The sequence below is a fragment of the Notechis scutatus genome, chromosome 1, assembly GCF_049901735.1.
Source record: "Notechis scutatus isolate UNSWTSFEM ecotype Mainland chromosome 1, rNotScu1.2, whole genome shotgun sequence".
Lineage (NCBI taxonomy): Eukaryota > Metazoa > Chordata > Lepidosauria > Squamata > Elapidae > Notechis > Notechis scutatus.
Window position 1 is genome coordinate 95,522,101 of NC_142009.1, and position 23,772 is coordinate 95,545,872.

At 34.1% G+C, this 23,772-nt stretch overlaps 1 protein-coding gene across 9 annotated transcripts in view; it reads right to left on the reverse strand.

Moving 5' to 3' along the window:
* Nucleotides 1-23,772, reverse strand: part of LAMA2 (laminin subunit alpha 2) — a 423,950-nt gene that overhangs the window by 115,369 nt on the left and 284,809 nt on the right. For 7 of the 9 annotated variants that reach the window (XM_087972041.1, XM_087972015.1, XM_087972036.1 and 4 more), the window contains 10 exons: nt 22,545-22,781; nt 21,450-21,593; nt 15,461-15,640; nt 13,591-13,779; nt 13,372-13,505; nt 9,994-10,111; nt 9,273-9,407; nt 7,576-7,700; nt 1,926-2,012; nt 557-750 (listed from right to left, as the gene is read on the reverse strand). In XM_087972041.1, the coding sequence (XP_087828167.1) occupies nt 557-750; nt 1,926-2,012; nt 7,576-7,700; nt 9,273-9,407; nt 9,994-10,111; nt 13,372-13,505; nt 13,591-13,779; nt 15,461-15,640; nt 21,450-21,593; nt 22,545-22,781 (1,543 nt within the window). The remainder of the gene's footprint in view (nt 1-556; nt 751-1,925; nt 2,013-7,575; nt 7,701-9,272; nt 9,408-9,993; nt 10,112-13,371; nt 13,506-13,590; nt 13,780-15,460; nt 15,641-21,449; nt 21,594-22,544; nt 22,782-23,772) is intronic. The other 2 variants (XM_087972045.1, XM_087972028.1) reach the window with 1 other exon arrangement.

The following is a 23,772-nucleotide window of genomic DNA, read 5'->3' on the forward strand; positions in this document are numbered from 1 at the left end:
AAAGGTTGGGAAGAACTTTTGTTGGGAAGAAATATTTTCTGACTAAGTAAATACAATTCCTCCCCCTACCCCAGAACAACAAAATACAGCTAGTCATCTGTTTAATGTTAAGGAGTACATATAAACATTAAACAGTGCAAATTATCTGTCAAAGAATTTGAGAACAGGAGGGGAAAGACTTAAAAGGGGATTATGGTTTGTTTAACATGAAATAAAATTAAAATTAAAATTGCCAACATTTTTCAACTTTACCATTTTCATTTGAAACCTTGCACGATACTTTCTAAGATTTGATAATCTTGTGAGACTTTGGCCATTAAAAATGTAATTTTTATTGTTAATTTTGACATGTATAGAACCTTCTTAGATTATCAGTGATTTAGGGAACCATTAAACTAGGGAACCCAGTTGAACATAACAAAGCTCATATATGTTCAAACTGTATTAGGAGTCTGCTGCACTATAATAACTTATCTCAGAAATATTTTACACTTGAAGAATAAATCAAGCTACCAAATCTACCAGCTCTACTGTTAATAATTATTAATGTACATACAAACACATGCTATGCCTTCACGAGCATGCCAGGCTTCACATCCTGCACACTTCCAGCCAGTAGATCCAGGCTTGCACACACATTGTCCGGTGAGAGGGTCACAAGGAACAGGTAGCGAACCATGTGGGTGACACTCACATTCTTGACAAGATCCACCAGGAATTTTTGGGTTCCCAGTGTATCCAGGAGAACATCTAGAGATCGAAAAATGGAATAAAAAATAACTTTAGAATTTCAGTGCAAATGGCTTCTCTATGAACGAATGAGTCAAAATATACTCATGATTAATTCTGTTGTTTACAATTTTACATATTTGTATTGCACACAATTTTAAACAAAAATGTTCTTTGAACATAGAAATGCAAGCTTAAAAATGATGCTGTTTTTTATCCCGAATAATAATTGCAACAAAATTCATGTACATATAATTCGCAATACATAAAATATTATGCATACAGAATAAAGTAGTACTTTTACTCCCTATTTAGCAGCACATGATGAAAGCCAATCTAGCATATACACCAACCTTCCCATAGTTTATGTTTTATGCATCTTACAGCCAGCTTTTTCACATGCTTAATATGAATTTGCTTGATTTACTTCTTGAAATTTCTGTAGAAGTATTATGTTCTTTAATCAATATATTATAATTTTCAATTTTTTTCTCTACAAGGACAATTATTGTTTCTCTTCTATGAATTTCCTTCTATTATTATTGTCTTTTTTATTTAATATGTTAAACATTTAGTTATACTGTCCCCACCATTGAGAAACTCTGCTTTATAAACAATATGCTTTTGAATGCAAAATGGACATGCTGTCTTTTGCATTATGGGGAAGAGAGTGCTTTCTATTGCTTAATAAAAAGCTATGAAGCAAGTATCAGAGAAACACCATGAAGTCTTCACCTAATCAAAAAGTTCTGCCCACTGAAATATGTATTACATCCTAGAAATCAAATGGCTCATTAGATCATGAAATGATTGCTAATATCTTGCACATAATTTATCACTTTAGAGCTACAGCATCAATTATGAGATTAAAAACATATTCCTTTCATTAGAATTGCGAATAGATAAAAGTTTGTGGAATTGCTTTTAATTAGGCTAACACAGATATATATATTGTGTGTGTGTGTGTACACACACACCAGATACATGCCATATCTATATATCATACACACATACATATATGTATATATACCATACATACTTACACACGCACCATAGACACACACACACACACATACAGTGTGTGTGTATATGTATATGCATATGTATACATGTATGTATATGCACTTCTGCTGATTCTAGGAGTGTCCTGTTGCATACTACTTTCATTTTGATTCTTTTAAATATCTCACCCTTACCTTTCACAGTACTGTCCTTCATATCCAGGTGGGCAAGCTGTACATCGGTAATCGTTAACTCCTTCAATAACACATGAGGGACTGAAACTTGTATATAAAAACATAACACTGTTAATTCTTTCCTTTACCAAAGATATATTAGCTTCCAAGAAGAGCTTCACACAAATGGTACTTTAAACGTCTGCTCCTCCAAGTCATGCTATCAATTTAAATTGTTTTATTTCTAAGATAACTTAAATATAGGCAGATATCACATAACTTATGTCATGCGGAAGCCTTATAATGCTTCTAGAAGTACAATCTACATGATTTTGGAAAGGAAAGACATGCAATGAAGAGAAAATCTTAAATCTATTTGTATTTTGTTTTGGAAGATATAATTGTAAACTTTATTTATTCAAATTTATTATAATTTTGAATGGGATGAAAGCTCAAAGAGTTTCAATAGATAAGCTGCAATTTTCTTGTCACAGTTTAACATAGCATTTTTTGACTTTCACTTTTAAAACCCATGGCCTCTTATTTAATACAAATATTTTCTCAAATATTTACATACTATATTTCCATAAAAATGATTTCAAATTAATACCAATATGCCCAGGCATTCAGCCAACAATATTTACAATCAAGTCATACTATGGTCAAAGTATAGTTTAGGAGATTTTTTTTTAAAAGCATAAAATATAATTGTTAATGAAGTTTATAGAATTAATCTCTGTCTGTGTTAGTTAGGCTAATACAGACAAGTTTCATATACGCTTATTTTCTATTCCAAATGGCTTGTGGAAGCCATGGAAGATCACCATGAAAGCAGTTTGAATATCTTTTGGGTTGGTCTGAGTAACTTTCTTTCAGCTCAACATTGAGTTGAGTACAGCATTTTCAGTACAGCATTGGAGTTGCAAGAAAAAATTAATCAATTAAGTTCTGATAGTAAAATGAAGACAGAGGTTTCGATAGTATTGCTAACTAGCTTCTTATGGCTCTCACCTGTTTTTTTCCCCAGACTTTATTTGGGCTGGTAAAAAGAATGTACAGTATATACATTTGCCACCTAGCAAGTGAATACATGCATTGTAAACATAAAATAGAGATTATAAGAAAACACGGTTTTCAGGTTACCATTTTCATTTGGAATTCAATTTATTTTTTTGGAAGATGAGATTGGGAGAAATTAGTAAAAAATGAGAAAAGAAAAAAGCCCTCCAGTATGCTAGCACAACTTGGTCCTACTTTATTTTTTTGACAGTGGAACCAAGTATTACAAATAGTTCATGTCAGATTGGAAAGAGATTGGAAGTTAGTTTTCTCTCTCCTTCTAGTTTATTTTATCATCTAGCTGGAAGAGACTCTAGATGCAGGATCATTTGGGCAAAAGATACGGTAGTCAGTTCATTTCTGTCTTCATCGGAACATATTCTCAGTATCCAATATTATACGATTGAGGATAAAACACAACATATGCATTTATATCACACATACAGTAGATGTCATGTACAACTATTGCTCACAGCAGCAGTAGTAACAGCTGCTTTGTAAACAAACCAAACAAGTTCATTCTTCCCTGTTTTTTTCTTTCTATTTCAACCCTTCCATTCCTCTGTATATTTCAGGACATAGAAATATCAATGTGACCATTTAAGGCAAATCCTGCATTTAATTCCCACGGCATTTAAATATTATATTATACGAAATTAAGCCAGTTTTGTATTAATTTAGGGGGGATAATTACCAATCTGCTCTAAAAACTGGAATTGCTGGACTGATTTATTAGCAACTCTCTGAACAGTCAGAAAACTAATTTGGCTAGAGGATGAGGATGATATTGTATGTTAAACCCTGGGCAAAGATTGTGCTGCAATCTTCAGGGTTATTTTATTTTCACTGGTAATACTGTACTTATTTATTATATGGAGATGACACGTAGATGTTGCCCTTTAAATTTTATTGTGTAAATCTATTGAGCAGAGCAGAACCAGGTGTTTTGAGATTAAAACTACCAGCATTCATATCCAGCAGAGGCAAGTTTGAAATAAGTAGATTCATTGAAAAACAAAGCTGATAAATTTAATTTTTCCCTATCCCAAGCTTTCCCTATCAAAAGTTCATATAAAAATGTCAAAAATGCATCATTTGAAATTAGAGTGAGCTTTGAGAAGGCAGAATACTTTCTGCTTGCAAAACTACTTTTCTGAACATTAACATATACATATAATAGAATTCCTATATAGTAGGAATAATAGAATTCCTATATAGTTTGTTAGAAGGAGGTCTAACAAACCTCCTTCTAACAAACGGCTATGGTACTGATAAAATTATAATTGTAGGGCAGTATGATAATGAGAGAAGGTTCAGTCTTTAATAGTGGTGATCTAATATGTGAATCAAGAGAAGCAGGAAGAATTCAACTGATGGAAGTATGAGTCTTTATATTTGCAATGATTTGTACAAAAAATGCTGACCCAGATTAACACCCAGCCAGTAACATGACCACCAAGCCATGTCCACCCAGTCACATGACCACCAAGCCATGACCACCACCTAAGCCACGGCCACCGAACCGGTTTTTAAAAATTTTGAATCCCACCCCTATTGGTAATGAAATGTTTGCAAGAAAACTATCATGTTCTGAGAGCACCAAGGACCCTACAGAAACATTTAAGGTAGATAACCAGACATCTGGAGTTGAACAGCATAAGACAAAACTGAACCATCTACAAAAAATGAATATGTTAAGTGCCAAAATGTATAAACTTTTGCTGAAATTTGAAAGAAAAACATGTCAAAAATGCATGATAAAATGGGTTAAGAATTTTGGACATAATATCAGAATAATGTGCATTTCAGTCCAATGGAACAATGGGAAAATATGTGGCTGAAAGGACTGAAATGCACATTATGTTATAATATAAAACACTTTTTAAATAAAATGATGTATTAGTATATAACTATTGAAAAATTATCCCAAATGCATAAAGGTACTTCATATCTATGCTATGTAGACAACAGGAAGGGTCATTTTATCATGCCTAGTGGATTTGAAAAAAAAACAAAACAGAAAATTTTGGGTTCAAATATACAAAGTAATTCAAAGAATTTTCAAGATCAATTTTCAAATGTCTGAAGCAAGAACTTTTCTTGCTGGGAATAATGGATAAACAATCAGATAAAAGCTGTGGAAGATTATTTGTACATATGGTTACTGTTGTGAGACTATTATATGCACAAACGTGGAAAGATTCTGAAGCAATTACAATGGAGGAATTACAATTGGTGAAGAAAATAAAATTAGTAGAGAGAGCAAAATTGATTTGTCTAATTAGGGCAAGGAAAATATCCTCATTTATTAGTGATTGGAAATCGCCTATAGACTTCTTTTTTTCTTTTTTAATCGCTAATAAAGTTTTCTTTTAAAATTAAAAAAAAAGATTTTTTGTGGAAGAAAAAAGTGAAGAGTAAAATATGGATGGAAAAAATTATTACGTATTCTAGAGACAGAAAGTAAAATGTATTTATTACTACTGTTAAGAAGGTTCAAAACTTTATAATCTTTTTTTATTTTATTTTTCTTCTTTCTTTCTTATTTGTTCATTATTTTTCTTTATTTTCTCTATTTTTCCTTTAAAATTTGTATTGTTTTTCTCATTAAAATTTCTACATATATTTAAATCATACATACAAGAATAAAACATCGAGAGCTTTATTTTTTTTAAACTTCATCTAATCTGTATAATAAAAATAATTGCACAATCACAGGAACTGCTACAATATATATCTGTGAAGTTCATGCACAAAGTGTTTCCTTTTATCTGTTTTAAATATGCTATCACTCAGCTTTATTGTACATTCCTAGGATTTGGAATTAACTTCCACTATACTATGCATAATTTGATAACTTTGATCCTGTTTCTTTTACTTACATTTGTCATAACAAGAAAAGCCAAATATACCTTTTCTACAGCCTCTGAATTATTTTAGTTTTTTTATTTCCTGCAGATGCTCCATTTCTACAATATCTTTCTAAAGTTTTGATGACCCAGAAGCATAGTTATACTTTCATTTAAATTTGCTATAGATTATCTAATAATTGGAAAATAAAAAAGTAGAAAATAAAAATATTTCTATGGCATTTTTAGTGCTTAAAAAGCATGTGCCTCATCTAAATATAACCCCTATAATATAATTTAAAGTAGGTCAGCACCTTTTCTATACTTCTGTTGGGGTGGACTGAGGTTGAAAGGATATACTACTTAGAGCCACCCAGCGAGGACCTGGTAGAGGAAAATTCAAACTGGGAACTTTTTCACCCCAGCACCCCCCCCCCCCCCCCCCCCCCCCCCCCCCCCCCCCCCCCCCCCCCCCCCCCCCCCCCCCCCCCCCCCCCCCCCCCCCCCCCCCCCCCCCAAAACCTCTTTTTCGTTTCCTGCAAATCTTTCCACCAATAAGCTACAGTTCTTAAGATCCACATTATCAATGATAAACTATTGTGTGGAATTGAAACTTTCTCAGCCATGCTTATGATATAAAAAAATAGGATAAACTAATTGGGTTATGCAGCAGGAAAATAGTGATGCTTGTTCTCTTTTTGTCTAGATAAATCTATTAAAAGAAATGAAAAGAAGGGCCTTACAGAGTATTGCAAGCTTGAAACTCATATGTCTACAGAGCTTTATTAGGTGTCTTTCAATCAAAGAAACATATTGGCTAGTATGTCAATAGATACTTAAATCCGCGTGTGAGATATGCATGAAGTATCAGTGTTGTCTGCACAAATCAGTGTTGTCTATCAGTGTTGTCTGCACAGCATTAAGGATAGATCCAATGGTGAGATATTCAGCATTGCAAAAGATGGAAATCAACATTGTGTATTTTTTTTATAAATAAACTGATACAAGACATAAATAGGATACAAGATATAAATAGAGGAAGAAATCAACTTCTTTGCATGAAATTAATTTTATTTTAAGCCACATTTGCAAAAGAATAATGGGATGAGAGAATCATTAGCATGACATACTTAGATAAATTGATTCAGCATGATAATATTGGCTTTAAATTATGTGATCCTTCACAAGTCATCCCAGACCAACATAATATTAAAGAAGGGCTCAATACATTACTAAACCCACTGCATGGCAATGTAATGCTTTTATCGCAGCACAAAATATGAGCAGAAGCTTCCCTACAGCTCCCTTGTGACTGCATTGAACTTGAGAGCTGTACTGTAGCTTCACTTGTGAGTATAATTTTTATAATGCTCATTCATTATCCACTGACTATCACATTGTCAACTCTTTATGGATTCCTAAATAGCTAACTAGCCTAGAAGCCATTTCTGAGCGAGACAATTTAGCAGAAGTGGTGCAGTCACTACTCAGTGTGATACAATAGGCAGGATTTCACCGAGGAACTCAAGGAAAAGTTAGACTAAAGACAAAGAGAGCCAATGTAGGATCATGGTTATGGTGTTGAATTCAGACAAAGTCCATTCTCAAGCACTGAAGTCCCTGGGTAACCTTGGAATGATTCTCTCAGTCTCATTTACCTCACAGATTGTTGGGGTAAAATGAGAGATGTTGATATATAAGTCCCTTGAACTCCCATGGAAAGATAGAATACAAACAAAAGGGCATAAGCAATCCCTACTTACTTGTTGCTTGACATGGTCAAAGGGCAGGCACAAGGCTGACAGTCATTGGTATTTCCTATAACGATCCCATAGAATCCAAGTGCACATCTTTCACAGTGGTCCCCATATGTGTTGTGACGACAGTTCTGTGGAGAGAAGCAGAGAAGAGATCATTCTAGTTCTACTGCAAAGTCACAGCTACTGGTGATAATGCAGCAATACTTTTCATTCCAAAAAGTATCTCAAGCTCAAAATCCCTAACATCTAAAAAAAAAAAAAAAAAAAGTGCACAGGATCAGGTTTCCCCAAAGCCCATACATTTGAGGATGGATTATCTTATTCCAAAGTGTGGTGCACTATATCTAAGAGAAGTTGCAATGCATTCCATTTTGATATATTTCTAAAAATTTTAGATTACTATAAAGTTATATTGAAAAGTATTTAGGTGATCCCCACTCATATTATTTTGGCCTGGATAAACCAATATGTTGAAGAATATCTTTTTTAATGCAATGGGGATTCATGATCTGACTTTATGAAGTAGGAGTGCAACTTCTGTTGCTAGCAATATTGAAAAAAATGGGGATAATTGACCCTCATTCTTTTCAGCGGCAAATAATCTTTTCATTCCTCTTACCTTTTGCCCAGTTCTGCAGTTGTATTAAATTAAGATATTATTAAGAATCTGAAAGCCCAAGATTAATTATTTTCTGGACCTGCTTTAAGTTCAGAAAAAAATATTCCAAGATTTGGATTCCTCCAAAAAGTCCACATTATTTAAAAAAAGCTTATGTCAACCTTGCAATGGGTGTGTTATTTAGAACCATGACAGCTTACTTATCTCTGACTACAATACTATAAATTTAGAAGAGATTAGTTAAGCAATTTTGATAACTAACTTTCCCACTCAGTTATTTTTCCATTTTCCCATAATTATCAATTTTGTGATCCATTTTCTTGCCTTCTGCATCATACCCTTTTGCTTAGGCAAGTATTGCAGAAATAGATAGCTCTAATAGTAATATAAATCACTCCTCAGAAATCCAGAGTCATTGGTGTTACTAAGACTGGATAACCAAATGCAGATGGAAGAGTCCCATATTCTTCCATTAAAAATAAAACAAAAACAAAATCAAGGGAGATATTTTCTACCCTGGCCTCAGCTGGCTGGTTCTCTGTCATTTGAGCCTTGCTCAAGAAATTGAATGGGAGGATGTAAAAGAAGAGGAGCATGGGAGTAGAAAAGGAATAAATAAAATAATACAATAATCAAATAAAATTAGAAAATAAAATAAATTACCTCTGAAACCATTTGGCGGAGGAAACTCTTAGCCCTGGCTGGCACTAATTATGGTTTATGGTAACCTCATGTGGAGACCCATGTTTGAGAGCAGACATTAAACTCTGCCATCATGCAAATGCAGCCAATCAAGTTTGGGGAGCAATTACATGTTTTTATTTTATTCTTCATTACAGAGATGCTATTGCTCCTGCTATGGTTAAGTCAGTACTTATTTTCTGAGCATTATGTGAATGACTTAGAAGAAACTAGTTAGTATTTTAGTAAGTCTTACAATTAAAATGATAAAACCGACAGTAAAAGTGACATTAAAATTGTATTGTCCAATAATTCTTATTGACTTCAGTTGCAAAGATGTCTTCAGAATGTGGAAAATAGGAATAGAGTAAATCATCTAGAAAAAGTATACATTTTATACCTGACAAATTGAGGTTTCGGGGTCACACATTTCACTATGCCTGTGGCATGAACAAGGGACACAGGCTCCTAGGGCAGGACCTGGCCTTCTGCCAGTATATGGAGAAGCAAGTCTATAAAAACCTGGAGAACAGGCCTGCAAGAAATAAGAAAAACAAACACAGTCCTTAATATTCTTCATCCCCATTCCTCTTGTCAGACAACTTCTTCCTCCCTTCCAACCAATATCTCTTATTTACAAGACACCTTAGGTCTATCAGATTATATAATTCTCCAGAATTTTCCAATCCTTCTCAGCAATTTTTCCTTTCAGGATTTTCCTCCACTGCAATTCTTTACTGATATGGAATAAAATAGAAGGTAGGAAGCCACTCAGAAATCAGAGCAATGAAGCAGAGAGTAATCTGGCATAGATATCAGAATTCTGATAGCTAAATCAGACTTCAGAACAGAAATAATCATAAAAAGATGGATAACTATGTATTAAAGATGATATATATATATATATATATATATATATATATATATATATATATTATATATATATATATATATACATCCAGTACTTATACCACTATAAATAAAATACATAATAATCAATTTTATGCATAAATAATATACATGCATGGAATTCAAACATTATACTGTAGATCCTATCCTATCCATTCAATTATAATTCATAAGCACTTTGAGATAAACTTTATAGGTATGAGGTATATTACCTCACATGACAAACCAAAATGGCCCACAGGACAGTTACATTGCTCAATCAATTGGGCACTTGGAGTTCTTCCTGATACATTTCCTGTGTCTGCAATTTCCAGGCTAATCTCAGAAATTCTGGCAGAAGAAAACAGAAGGGAAAAAAATAAATTAAACTCTGCAGATTAAATTTTACTTTAACTGATAGACAAGAACACTTACACTCAACTTTGGGGCATTATTTAGAAAAGAAAAAAATTATGTTAGTCTGCTTCATTTTATTTTTATCATTATTGGCCTGGGCTAGTGGTGTTAATGTAAAAGTATACTTACTCAGTTCAACTTTTATTTAATTTAGAACCCAAACACCAGCATTCTAAAGGCAGAAAAAAGAATCAAGAAGCCATCATCTGTATGTTGTCTGTTGATTGTGACTGAAGCAAATGTAGATATAAAGTTATTATGCTGGATATAAATTAGAGGTGGGGAACAAAGCAGAGGGAATCTTCTTTATCTTAGGTGGCTACTTCATTGGAAGTCCATCAATCTATCTATCTTTTATTTTGTAAGAAGAGTATGTGTGATTTTTGCCTAGATGAAAATCTGTTCAAGTTTGCACTAATCTGTCATTGGCTTGTTCTCATTGTAGGCTAATTATCCTTGGTTAGATGTTGCACTCAAGCAATGTCATGTGGAGATAAGATACCACTTCTTCCAATTTTGGAAGGAGGAGAAAAAGGGAAACATTGTGGCATAAGAGACAAAATGGATGTGTATACTAAAAAAGCAGCTTTGGCAACAACAATTCACAAACATATTAAAACATTTAAAACAAATGAGATATCTCAACATCTCACCACTAACCTTTACTGGATGTTCTCTTAGTTTTGTTACAAAATACTTAGAAACAAGAGAAACAGTCCATTTGCAGCAAAATAAGCAGAAAAGGCAGATGTAGTTTCTATAAAGGCTTTTTAAAAAACTTATCTGTAAATCAAGTGGTTCTCATGGCCAGCAAGACTTGGGCTGCTGTCTGGAGCATCTTTAGTAGATTTAGTTTGAACTCTGATACCTGATCAACATCAGGGATCTAGAATTAATTAATAGTAAAATAGAACCCATAGCTCAAGTTCAGCTAGATTAATTGTATTAGTCTGTTCTGTTGGAAAAAGGGGAAAAAAACAACAACCCTCCATCCATTTAATGTAAGAAATGTTTCAACGTTCAATCCTGAAATGTAAAAGGGGAATAACAAAATTAACACAGCAGGAGAAAAATGTTTGGCTTTGGCTTTTTAATGGCAGCTTCTGAATCACTCACTATAATACTGTTGCTTTCATGCAGAAACATGATTAGTGCTGCTGTTCAATTACCTAGCTAATATGGTGTACTGCTGGAATTAAGCTATTTTTACACTTGAAGCTACTGTCAGCATGATGTTTCTTATAATGTTTTGCTGCAATATATCAATGATCTGCAAGGCTGCATTTGCAAACATTTCAGAAATCCTACTTTTATATCTCCTAGGATTAATTTGTGAATAGTTAGTTTCATCAAAATTATTACCAGCCCTTGCACTGTTTCTTCCTTCAAGCCCTGCTCTTGACCATCAGCATGGATGTCACACAGTATGCTGAAAATGCTCTGTGACAGGGATAAGCTATTTTGTACAACATTAGGTGCTTTTGTCTCAAAGTCCCATAAATCCTAGCTACTGTCATAGCAGCTTCAGTTGATGAAACTGAAATCAGAATATCTGGGTTCACCAGACTGCCTATTTAGTCACAGAGACGCACACATATTATTTGTGGGCTTAGTTTTAAATTATTCAGTCTATACAATGCATTGGAAATGATGCTGTAAGGAATTAATGACAATAATACTGATGAAACAGTCAGATATTTGATCCATATTATCTTTCCTATTGATATAATTAATTGAAGCTTTTTAGCTTCTATTAATCTCAGGCTGGTGGTCTTCCAGCAATGTCAACAAGAAATATTAAACATCAAGCATTTCATCTTTCAAAGACAAGACAGGTATTGTATCACTGAACCATACTTTTAAACCATTGAACTACATCCAAAAGATAAAACTTTAGAACATGGGGAGATCTGAAATCACCTCAAGGAGAAAGGACAATAGAAAGCATAGAGCGGTGAATAAATGTGCCCTAATTACTGATTTCAAATTCCCTTATTTTACAACTGTATGTCTTTTTTCATATTCTTCTGGATAGCTGTTATAAATGTCACACTTTAGAAAATATACATACAAATCCGTGAAGAAAAATGATTAATATATCTCAGATTGCATGAGTTGCAGTGCTCCACTATTTACTTTTTAAGTAGTAACTACTCAGTTAGATTGTCATTAAAAGAAGTATTTACTCTCACAGTACATAATTGATCTATGCAAGTTGTTACTATTAAGATGCACTGATAGCTATTGATTTGGACATTGTAATAAGAATTAGACAAATTTGTAGAAGATAGTGCTACTACGATTATCAGTTACAATGGCCCTGTATCACATAAAATTCCAGCTCCTGGGAGATAATAGCAGAAGAATGTTGTTATACTCATGAGATACTATTTGGCTTCTCATTGACATTTAGTTGGTTCCTATAAAAATGTTATAAGAATGCGAAATTAGATGAGTTTTCTATCATACTTGAATATGGCTCTTCCTAAATCAGCCCAGAAAATATAGATGAAAGAAGATATACATAATGCCAGCATGGTACATAGATCACTCACACTAGACTTTGACAGCAGGAAATATGAATGACCAAAAAAGATTTATTTTTAAAAAATAGAAAATGAGTTCACAAATACAGATGAGTTATGAATCATCTACAAAAATAGGAAATTCAAAAAATGAGAGAGGTGACTGCTGAATCAGATCAACTAGTTCTTGGACAGCTGGACATTACCAGAACAGGTTAAAGGGGATAGAAGCAAGTGCAGGCTAACTTCCGAGGCAAAAAAAGCAAGGAAGTGCAAAATCTATGGCAAATTACATGTGTCACAATTTAAGACAGTAGAAGACAGAATGTTCAAAGTTAGGACAAGGTGCTCTGAAGTGACAAGCTGGTCTGGCTGCTTCGACTTTGCTGGTGTGATTTGATCATCATTAATCAAAGGTCAATTATTAGAATAATTTCTAGGTTTTGAGCCCTATGGGAATTCTATCTTTTGACAAGATTATGATTTTCCTTTTACTCTGGCTAAAGAAAGCTGAAATCTTACATAGATTGGCAAATTTAAGCCCATGGATCTCAATGTAAATAACACGATATGGAAAAGTACTTTATGACTTTCCTGTGAAAACGAATCAATCGCTGACGATTGATACTAGTGTTTAGTATTACTCATTGCATCATATAAAAGGCTTACCTGCTTTGTCTCATGAACCTGCCATGAGTTGCTTTGATTAGTATGTAATGAATGTTGTACAGGACATCCATGAAATCCTCACGGGTCACAGTCTGTGTGATCCTTGGATCATCACCATAGTATTTCCAATTATACTGAAAATGAAGTCATGACAGGAATGCTAATGATTTAACTGTTTCCAAAGTGCCAATGACAAAACAGATTGGAATGAAAAATTACCTCTGTCATTTCTATCTCGTGCCTTGTCAACTGGCCATTCAGAGGAGCAACCACATGCCTGACAATAATCCGTGTATGTGTGGGAAGCCCACCTCTGATTATGATCTGGGGATTGTAAGTTGCAAAACCCGTGTCTTCCCTTGCTTCAAAAAATATAGCATATTTCAGCTTTCCTCCGTAAGCCATCAGCTAACAAAGAAGAAGAAACCATATAAATAATAATATAGACAGGCCGTCAAAATGAAATAGAAAGAAATAAGAAAAATGGTGAGTATATGAAGATGCTCTGAAGATTTCCAGTTAGCATGAAATGAGTGATTAAAGTTATGATTTTCACTGTATCACATACAAATAACACGAACTATATAATAAAATAAAACGAGAATGTGGAATTTATTTCCCATGTCTATTTAAAAAAACAACCCATGATTTTTTTTTTTTTGTGTGTGTGCATACCTAAAGTACTGGATATTTTTTCAATTTGAAATATTTCCTGCAATTAGGATAAGCTAGAAAGAATGGATAATGTGGGAACTTTTATGCTGTATGTTTTAAATTTATACTTATGAATTTTATGCACAAAAAGTCAAATTTAAAGAAAAGAAGAAGAAAAAATGGGCAAAAAAGCAAAATAAAAACCAAGGTTATAAAATATATTGACTTCCAACTTTCCAATTTTCATCTTTTCAATCGTTAAATTCATAAATCATATGTTCACTTTTTTCTTCTTTTAGCAAAAAACTCATAAAAGTTTTCTATTTTTTTTAAAGTGCTTGTTTTCTCCTTGACCAAATAGGTCAGTTTTACTGTTTCTACCAATTCCTACATTTTTACAATCCATTCATCCATTATGGACATCTCAGTACTCTTCCATCAATGTGACTATCTTGCTGGAACTTTTAGGCTTCCTAAGGGTATTATTTCCTATCTCTGTATAGCTGATAAGGCTAGACCAACTAAAAGGTAATTGAGTTTGGGAGTGGATAATCACAACACAAATAAGGTCAAGTGACACAAGAACTTGGATTATCATACTTTATATTTCTTTTTCCACTATCAAAATACGACTTCCATAGCTTCAGGGGAATTCTATTCATCATTATAATTAAAGGGAATTCTTAAAGTATTGAATGAAGCTTTGAAACACAGCTCCACTCATGATTTTAACTTTTTGAGTATATTATACATTTACATTCTAAAATTAAAAATTTGTTCTATATAGTTTTCTTTTAGATATCAGGTATCTTAGCTATATCTCTGATATTAGCCTTAGCAGAATAATATTACAGAGTCATGGGCTAAAAAAATTGGACCTGCCTAAAGGTCATACTTTCCAATGAAGGTTTCTAACAAAATTCTTTCTTTAGCTTTGTTTTCAAGTAGGGTAACTGGCTGGAAGAATTATTATAAAATATTAGGAAAACAAAGTGATACATGACTTTAAGCAGTGGATTGTAGACATGTCAGTATTTGAATTAAGTTTTAGCAGGGTTTTCTTCCTGACAAAGAGGCAAGGAAAAGGTTTTTAAGCAAGATGATTATTTAGGGGGGAGATAATCTATTTTTAACATGATACTCCAAATCTCCTTTTCATTTCATTTCTCTTTTTCCCTATTACCATGATTATTATGAGGTTACACTATATTTTTTTAATTATTTTAATTCTGTTAATTAGCTTGATAATAATAAAATGAATAATATTTCATTATCTGGTTTCTCTTTTAATGGAAAATAATCAGAGAGAATTAATAGTTATGACAATAAAAAGGTAACTTTTCATTAGTACTTTCAAAGTCTTTCTAATCTTTGTTGGGGGAAAAAGAAAAGAAATGACAAAATATAAACTGTAATTAGAATTCCCATCCTTTACCTTCTTTCCTTCGAATTGTTCTGGAAGCCTCCAATAAAATGGTTCTGAATGTAGATCTTGCATTACTAAATCAATATTTGCAATTGTTTCTGGATATTGGTATATAATCCCTTTGGTAGTTTGGTGCTGGACATTTTCATCAGCCAAAGGAAGGACAACCTGGTCTGGCTTCAGAGTCAGCTAAATGAGAATGAATAGATCAATATCTACTTCTATCTCTATCTTAAACTCTGTTCTGTAGAAAATTATTGTTAAAATATTTATCAAACAATGATATCTATATAAAATACATACTGTAATGACTAATATATAATGGAATAGATATAATAATAAAATACATGAAAGATTAAAGGTTAAAACCAGCACCTTGAATTAGTCTCAGAAACAAACTGGCAGCCGAAGCACTTCACAGAGCAGAAGTTTAATATATTCTGGCCTATGAGCACCCATACAATCTACCCCCTGGCATTCTGCATTAGCTGAAGCTTCTGAGCACTTGTCAAGGGAAGCCCTATGTACAGTCCAATCTGGAGGTGTCTAGGACATGGGAACAGAGCCTCCAGGATTCAGGAATGTATGTAACTGGCACACAGCACAAAGTCATGAAAAGACCCTCCTAGCCACAACTGCTACTTGAGCAAGAATTGTGAGTTTAGAGGATGCCCAGATTGCATCTGTTTGATGGGCACTGTGATCCCATCCATCACTGAAGATTTACAGTTGCAAAAGTAATCAGAGAAATCAGAAATAACTTAAGTGTAATTAATATTCGGGCCTATCCCTCATCCAAAATACATGAATAGATATTAGTTGTATATAGTAACCATGAGTCTGGGTAAGAAACAGAATATACCAGTTTGCCTACAGATGCAACTCAAGATGCTGATAGTTACTTTTAAATGGATGACAATGGTTTACTTATGGAAATGTCTCTTCCTGGTTGTTTGTATGTGTCCTGTCTGATCCAGCAAGACAGGCATATTACAGGTACCATCAGCCAAGGAGGGTAGAATCTTATCTGCCATGGTATCCACCTCCTGGAATATCATCCCTACTATTGGGTTGGCCCCACCTTGTTGGCCTTTTTAAAAACTTTGAAGACCTGCTTTCGTTGTTTTTTTATGTTGTATTCTGTTACACTATAAATATTTTGCATTTTGTATTCCAAGTATTCACACTTGGAATACTGGATCCAGTTCTAGACACCACAATAAAAAAAAAGATGTTGAGTCTGTGGAAAGAGTGCAGAGAAGAGCAACAAGAATAATTAGGGGAGGGATGCTAAAACATCTGAAGTTATAGGAATCGGGTATGTCTAGTCTAATGAAAAGGATTAGAGGGAATATGATACCAATGTTCTAATATTTGAGGGGCTCCTACAAAGGCAAGGCGGTCAAACTTTTTTCCAAACCACCAAAAGTCAAGATGAGAAAGAATGGATGGAAACTAACCAAGGAGAGAAACAACCTAGAACTAAGGAGATATTTCCTAATGGTGAGAACAATTGACCAATGGAACAACTTGCCTTCAGAAATTGTGGGTGATCTATTGCTGGAGGCTTTCAAAAAGAGACTGGACAATCTGGAATGGTATAGGGTCTCCTGCTCAAGCAGGGGTTGGACTAGAACAGGGGTTCCCAACCTGGGGTGCTCGTACCCCCTGGGGGTGCGAGACGATATTCCAGGGGGTGCGAGAAAAGTCCAGGTAAATAATAGGATATTGGCTGTATGTTGGCATTTTTATTTTCAGGGGGTGCGAGGTTCGAGTGAAATTTCTTTAGGGGTGCGGGGCGAAAAAAAGGTTGGGAACCACTGAACTAGAAGATCTCCAGGGTCCCTTCCAACTCAACTATTCTATGTTCTAAATAAACCTGATTTGGTGACCGAGTCCTGGGCATGTTTTATGGTTATTTTGAGGGCTTTTTATGATTCTTTATCTGTTATATGCTTTATGTCTTGTTCTATTTTAATATTTGTTTATATTTTATTTGTTTTTAGTGAGAGTTGACTCGAGTCACATACTTGAGATGGGTGGCTCTATAAATTGAACAAATAAATAATTACAAGTATCTACCATATGTCATTCATAGCAATTGAATTAAGCAATGAAAACTATCCATGAAAGCATCTGTTCCTTTATGAAACTTCATAGAATAAGGGCTGAGCAAAGAAGTGAAGAATTTCTGGACTGGCATTGTTCTTTCTCTGCAATATTTCCAGCAGATTCAGTAACACACTTCTTTGAAATGCTAATGCCAAAATGAAGTGAAGTGCCTGCCTTGCCTCTGGAGGTGTTCCTGTATTCCATGCATTAAACATGCTAATCAGCAAGAAACTGGTTTATTTGAAATATACAACTCCATTCATGGTATCTCTACATCAGAAAATTTTCCAGTTGCACTTCACTATTCTAAAATAGATTGGAATACTTAGAAGTTCTAAGTGCTCAGAAACACTGCTGAGTGAAACTGCAAGCCTCATTTAAATACGAGAACTGAAAAGAGGGATAATTGATCATTAGGGAAATTTTAAATTGACATTTTAAATCATGCACATTTCTACTTTCCTAAGATATAGGAGAGGTGAAGCTTTGATTATGCAAGTCTGTGCTCTTTAACATTAGAGAGTTAGTCCCATTCAATACAGTGGACTTACTTCCATGTAAACAAACAAAGTTTATTGAATAAGTTATACAGTATTATCCTATCAGCCATAAGAAATCAGTTAAATTTTTATGCTGTGAATCTTCTCACCACTTTTGAGGTTCTGAAGGTCCCTCGAGACCTAGTTATGTCAGGGGAAGCTGAACTAGTGATGTTACTTTATTACTGTTATTATCAACATCTTTTTGTCTATTCTGGTTTAATCTGTTTTATAGTGTTTTTAATGTTTTTAAACATTAAAATCATTACCAATGTTCATGGTAATAATTTTAAATATTTATTTTTAGTTTTGTGACACATTGTCTATGGTCACTTGCTATGAGATGGGTGGCTATATAAATTAGATAAATACATAGGAAAATGTTCACTTTCACAGTGAAAATGTCATAAAAGGGTGAGGTAGGTGGCTATACAAATTAGATTTGGAAATGATTATACATTAGTAAAATATTATCAAATACTATACTATGTTTTTCTGTGGTCCAATTTTGACCAATTTGGTAAGAATTGTCAGTACTTCATTTGAAGTAGATAGAAATTCTTTCAGTAGTAATAAATTGGAGGCCCACTTGATGGAAAAATTAAAAAGCACATGTGGTTCTCCCAAGGCTTCTATATTCTTTTGCAAACAAGAATCATGTGAACCCCTCAAATTTGCCTCATTTGCTAATAAGGATGCCGAAGCGATGCGGCAGGAAGGAGTTGGCGTTTAGTGTCTCTCACCAATATCTATCTCCTCAACAACATTTGGAATAGTTGAGATTCTCTTATTTATGGTAATATTTGTCCGAGAGTGATAAGGGCTAAAAAAACATTCACATGGTGTGTGTTTTTCTCTTTTTCCTTTTATTCATGTCACTGCCCTGGTCAGCAGAGTTTATTGGGGTTACATCCTTGGAAACCCCCCCCAGCAATTCTTGACTGTTTTAAAGATTTAATGTATGGATCAACGTCTTCAATTACTGGGCATAACACCCTTTTTTTTTAGTAACCATCTCTAGGTTGAACATTGTTTTAATGTCTGAGCCTTTCCTTTATCAGTTCAGTTTCCAAACACCTTTCAGTAAGTGCCTGCAGAAACTCTGCAAAAAAGAGACCATCACTTTTAAAGCATAGACTGAAATTGCAAATTCCCCCTTTTTATAATATTCCTGAAACATTGTCTAGTTTAGAGAGCAAATTTCATAATCTTCCAGTTACTTTATATTCAGTTGTAAGCTTCTAAATATTAAAGCCCACAGATTTTTGTATAACCTATAGTACACCAATGCAATATTGTAGCTAGGTTTATTTGCAGGGTTTTCAGATAATTTATAAGATTTCTATTTCTTTTATTCATATACTGTCATCCTTTTAAGCAACCCAAGATAGTTTCAAAATAATTTGCTTTAGAGATTATGCTCCAAAAGGGAGTTAATATAATAAAAAATCAAGACTTAAACATTCATGTAAAGTCTGTCTCATATTTCACATTCCTTGAAAATCAACCTCTCAACCATGCCCCAAATTGAAATCTCCATTTAATAAGATAAAATGACACATGAAATATCTATGAATGTTTCATCTGTAATAGCTTACTCATATATAAATAACTATTTAGGCTATAGTTTTTGACAGTTGTATGTGAAATGTCTCTGAATCTTGAGTAGCTCATTTAGGAACTTCACTGTTGATCTTTTATGTCTTCTTTTCACTTATTGAGACTACCTGAAAAATCCCATTAAGTTCCAATGGCTACGTCCAAGAAAAAGAGCGTAACTTTAAATTCTGGATTTGGAGTCTAACTTCTCATCCTGTTTGGAGTAGGATGTCATGATATTCCTTATAATATTCTATGGGAATGAAAGTTGGACTTTGAAGAATCACAGTAGGAGAATATAGGGAGGCATTTTTGAAATTTGATATTGGAGAATGCTTCTAACAATACCATGGACAGCCAAAAAAACCCCAATGATCATTGAACAAATCAACTCAGAGTACTTAGGGTAGAAAAAACTAGGCTCAAATTATCCTATTTCAGACACATGATATGAAGACCTACCTTTCTGAAGAAGTCCTTATTAGTGGGAAAGGTAGAAGGAACAAGAACAAGAGGATGACCAATGGCAAGATGGATAGATTCAATTATAGTGGCAATGAATGAATTACTTGAAGATCTGAAAGATCAGGTCAGGGCGATAATCATGGACAGAAATCTATGTGGTTGCTAGAAGTCAAAAACAGTTTGATGGCACATAATCCATCAATAACCTATTATAATTTTTCCCTGCCTAATATAATTTTTCAACTTTAAAATTGATGTTATTGATGTTATTGTTGGAATTTTTTTCTCTTTCTAATCCATCTGCCATTAGCTTTATAACAATTATTTTATAGTCTATCATGATGGAATGTAGTAGTAAGGATTCCAGGGAGGGAGAGTGTACATTTGGAGTAGAATAAGAGATAACACAGTCCATATATTTTGTGTGAGAGAAAGAGGGTGAAGACAGCCCTTTCCAAATAATTCTCAGAGTAAATGGTAAATGCAGATAGTAGAGTATTTCAGTTTGGCAAGAGTCTGTATATAGGTGTGAAAACAATAAAGAACTCAGCTTAGAATAATCACCATATGGTGTTTTGGGGCCTGACAGATGTTTTAATAGCTGCAGCATAAATACAGAGATACTTGGGAGCAGCTGCATTCAAAGAAATATTAGCTTTGTTTGAGCTAATATGAGACAACTTTGCACAGTCCTAGTAATCAGTATTTTTATTAAATTTCTTTTTATTGCAAAGATTTGTATGCTGCCTGATTCATGAGACTCCATGTAGAATGACTAATCTGTAACCACCTTGCTAGAAACTGGTGGAAAAACATGTGTTTTCTAAAGACAATAAAAATATTAAAGCAATACTTTTCAGTGGTGAATTTGTTTTTAAAATTAAAAGGAAACTGGAAGCATTAAATCACATAGGTTCTCTTAATATGATTGCAATCTAGTCTAGTCCTCTAGATAAACTGGAAAAAAAAAATCTGATGTTTGCATTTGAGCAGCCAAGATTGTTAAACTTTGCATGGAACAATTTGCTATCCCTTCCTTTTCTGGATTTGAATAGCTTTACTCAAGGACTTGACATTTATTATTCAATTTGAACTTTCTTTGGAACATTTTTGACCCCGATTGCTCAATGGAACATAGTTTTCAATCCAGTTCTCAAAATACACAGGGGAGAAATTGCTTAAATGCTTTTCTATACTTCCTATCTTCATCTCTGTGTCTGACTAAAAGATATCAGCAGGAAACAACATGATCGCATTACATGGCTCAGCAGTCTTGTACTCACCCACACACGGACCAGTCCCTTTGCCTCACTGCATTCTGATGTCAGGCCAAAGCAGTAGCAGCTGTTGCAGCCAAGTGGGTTTTTGGCAGAGAGTCCAAATCGGCCAGGTTTGCACCTGTCACAGTTGATGCCTTCCACGTTCATCTGTTAACAAAAAAAAGGAAGAAAAAGCTTTAGAAACGATCATCATTCTTTTTTACATTCTAATTTGCAGCCTAGCTTATAAAAAAAGAGTTTTAAATTACATAACTACTAGGAGGAAGATACGTGGTAATAAGATGCCTTTTTGCAGAAGAAAGCTCAGTGGCTACCACATTCAAGGTCCTATCATTTTTAAAACACTTTTTCCCTTCCTTTTTTTTTTTTAATTAATCTGGGGAAACTGAAAAGCAGAAGACCTGGGATCTGATTGAGCCTCAGTGTGAAAAGGAGTTCACAATGGCTAAACTCCAGAGTAGCTTATTATAGCCATCAGCACCAGGCCACATAGAAGGAGAATGCTTTTCGGTGCACGGGAAGAATAGTTTTTGAAAGTTACTGAAAGGTTGCTTTTCATTACTACCATAAGACAGCATAGCAATTCAACAGAACTTGAGCACAGGCAATAGTTGGAAAATGACAGCTGTTTTATTCCTGAATGAAAGTGTGGACAGCACCACGCTGGGGAAGGCTGAGCTATAATGGTAGGATAAAATCGTCTATGAGCCAACCTTGATTATCTGGTAACTCCACAAGCTTTCCACATGGTTTCCTTTGGCAGTGATAATTAAATGGTTTTCTCTTGACTGGTTTCTCAGTCTAGTCTAAACCCCTGGGAATTTCCAATGGTCTCCCATCCAAATATTAACTAGATCCAACTCTCCTCTGCTTTTTTTCCCCTGGATCACCAAAGATTGTCTAAGTGCTGCCACTTCCTTGGATTTAAGAATTACTGAAATAAATGACACTTACACCCCATGTTTCGAGTGTCTGGCTAGCAGAAGCACACTTTTTTCATTTAGTTTAAGCTGCTAGTTGTTCTAAAGAGAACCTACTACAAGGAGACAGATTAAAAACAGAAATACATATAAGAGAGTAAAAGCCCCATCTTCTTACTTTACAGGTGCACTGTCCTGTATGATCAGCACAAGAACACTTTTCCATTTCTGTATCGCAAGTCTGGGGCTCGGTCCCCGCGACCAGGCATTCACAGGCAATGCATTGTGGGAAATTCCGATAGCCTAGTCTGCATTCAGTGCATTTATCGCCAGAGAATTCTGGACGACAGAAACAGCAGCCAGTATCAGGGTTGCACTGGAAGCTGAGGGATCCAGCTACGCTGCAATCACAGGCCTAGAGAGAGAGGGAAAATTTTTTTTAGCTTGTTTTAGAGAGGAAAACATTTGAAGGATTTCAGTTTTAATCACAGTATACTTGAAAATGACCACGACAGACATTGATAGTTATCAATATATTCATGTTAGTATCGACACATTCATGTTAACATTTGCAGGCACTGATTTCATTTTTCATAAATGTTACTACTTGAATTGTGTCTCTTTTAAGTAAAGCAGCTGAATACTGGGGTGGGGGGGATTGAATGTGATACTTTGCCTCTGAGCCCCAAAGTGGAAAAAAAATCTGTGAGTTGTATACAATTGGGACCATTTATCAGCAGAATGCATAAAATATTAGCCCAGTGTTTCACAAATGTAACAACAAAGATGAGTGGACTTTACCTTCCAGAATTCCCCAGCCACCTTATTCATCATATCAGAAAAATAATGAATATGTAAATCCAGAAGGCTTTTCTTTAAGGAATCCTTTTTTTAATTAGAAAAGAAACTAATACTGTAAGTTTTTTTCTAATAAGCCTCAATATTTGTATACTAAACATCATTTTCAATTCTATAGTAAAGATTCTTCTCTCACATAGATGGTGAACACAAATGAGTAGAACTGACGTATGTCCGCAAGACCAAATTATTATTACCTTTATTGTCAGAGTACAACATGTGTTGTAAACACATGGATAAAAATGTAAATATGTAAATAATTTATGGATAAATACATACATAAATATGGAGCAGGGTTTCAGATTAACTTAAAATCTTCCCATGGATTAATCTGAGTTTTAAACAGGCAAATAATTCAATTGTAGTTGAAGATAGATTTACAAATTAGAATATAAATATTTATATCATTATATGTATAAATGATAAAATATCAAAACATTAGTAAAATCCAGACTAACAGATACTCATGAAAAAGATAATATGCCCATTAATGTTTCTATAGCTATATTGTGTAAGTGTGTGGCGTGCTTTGACTTCAATCTTCAAAA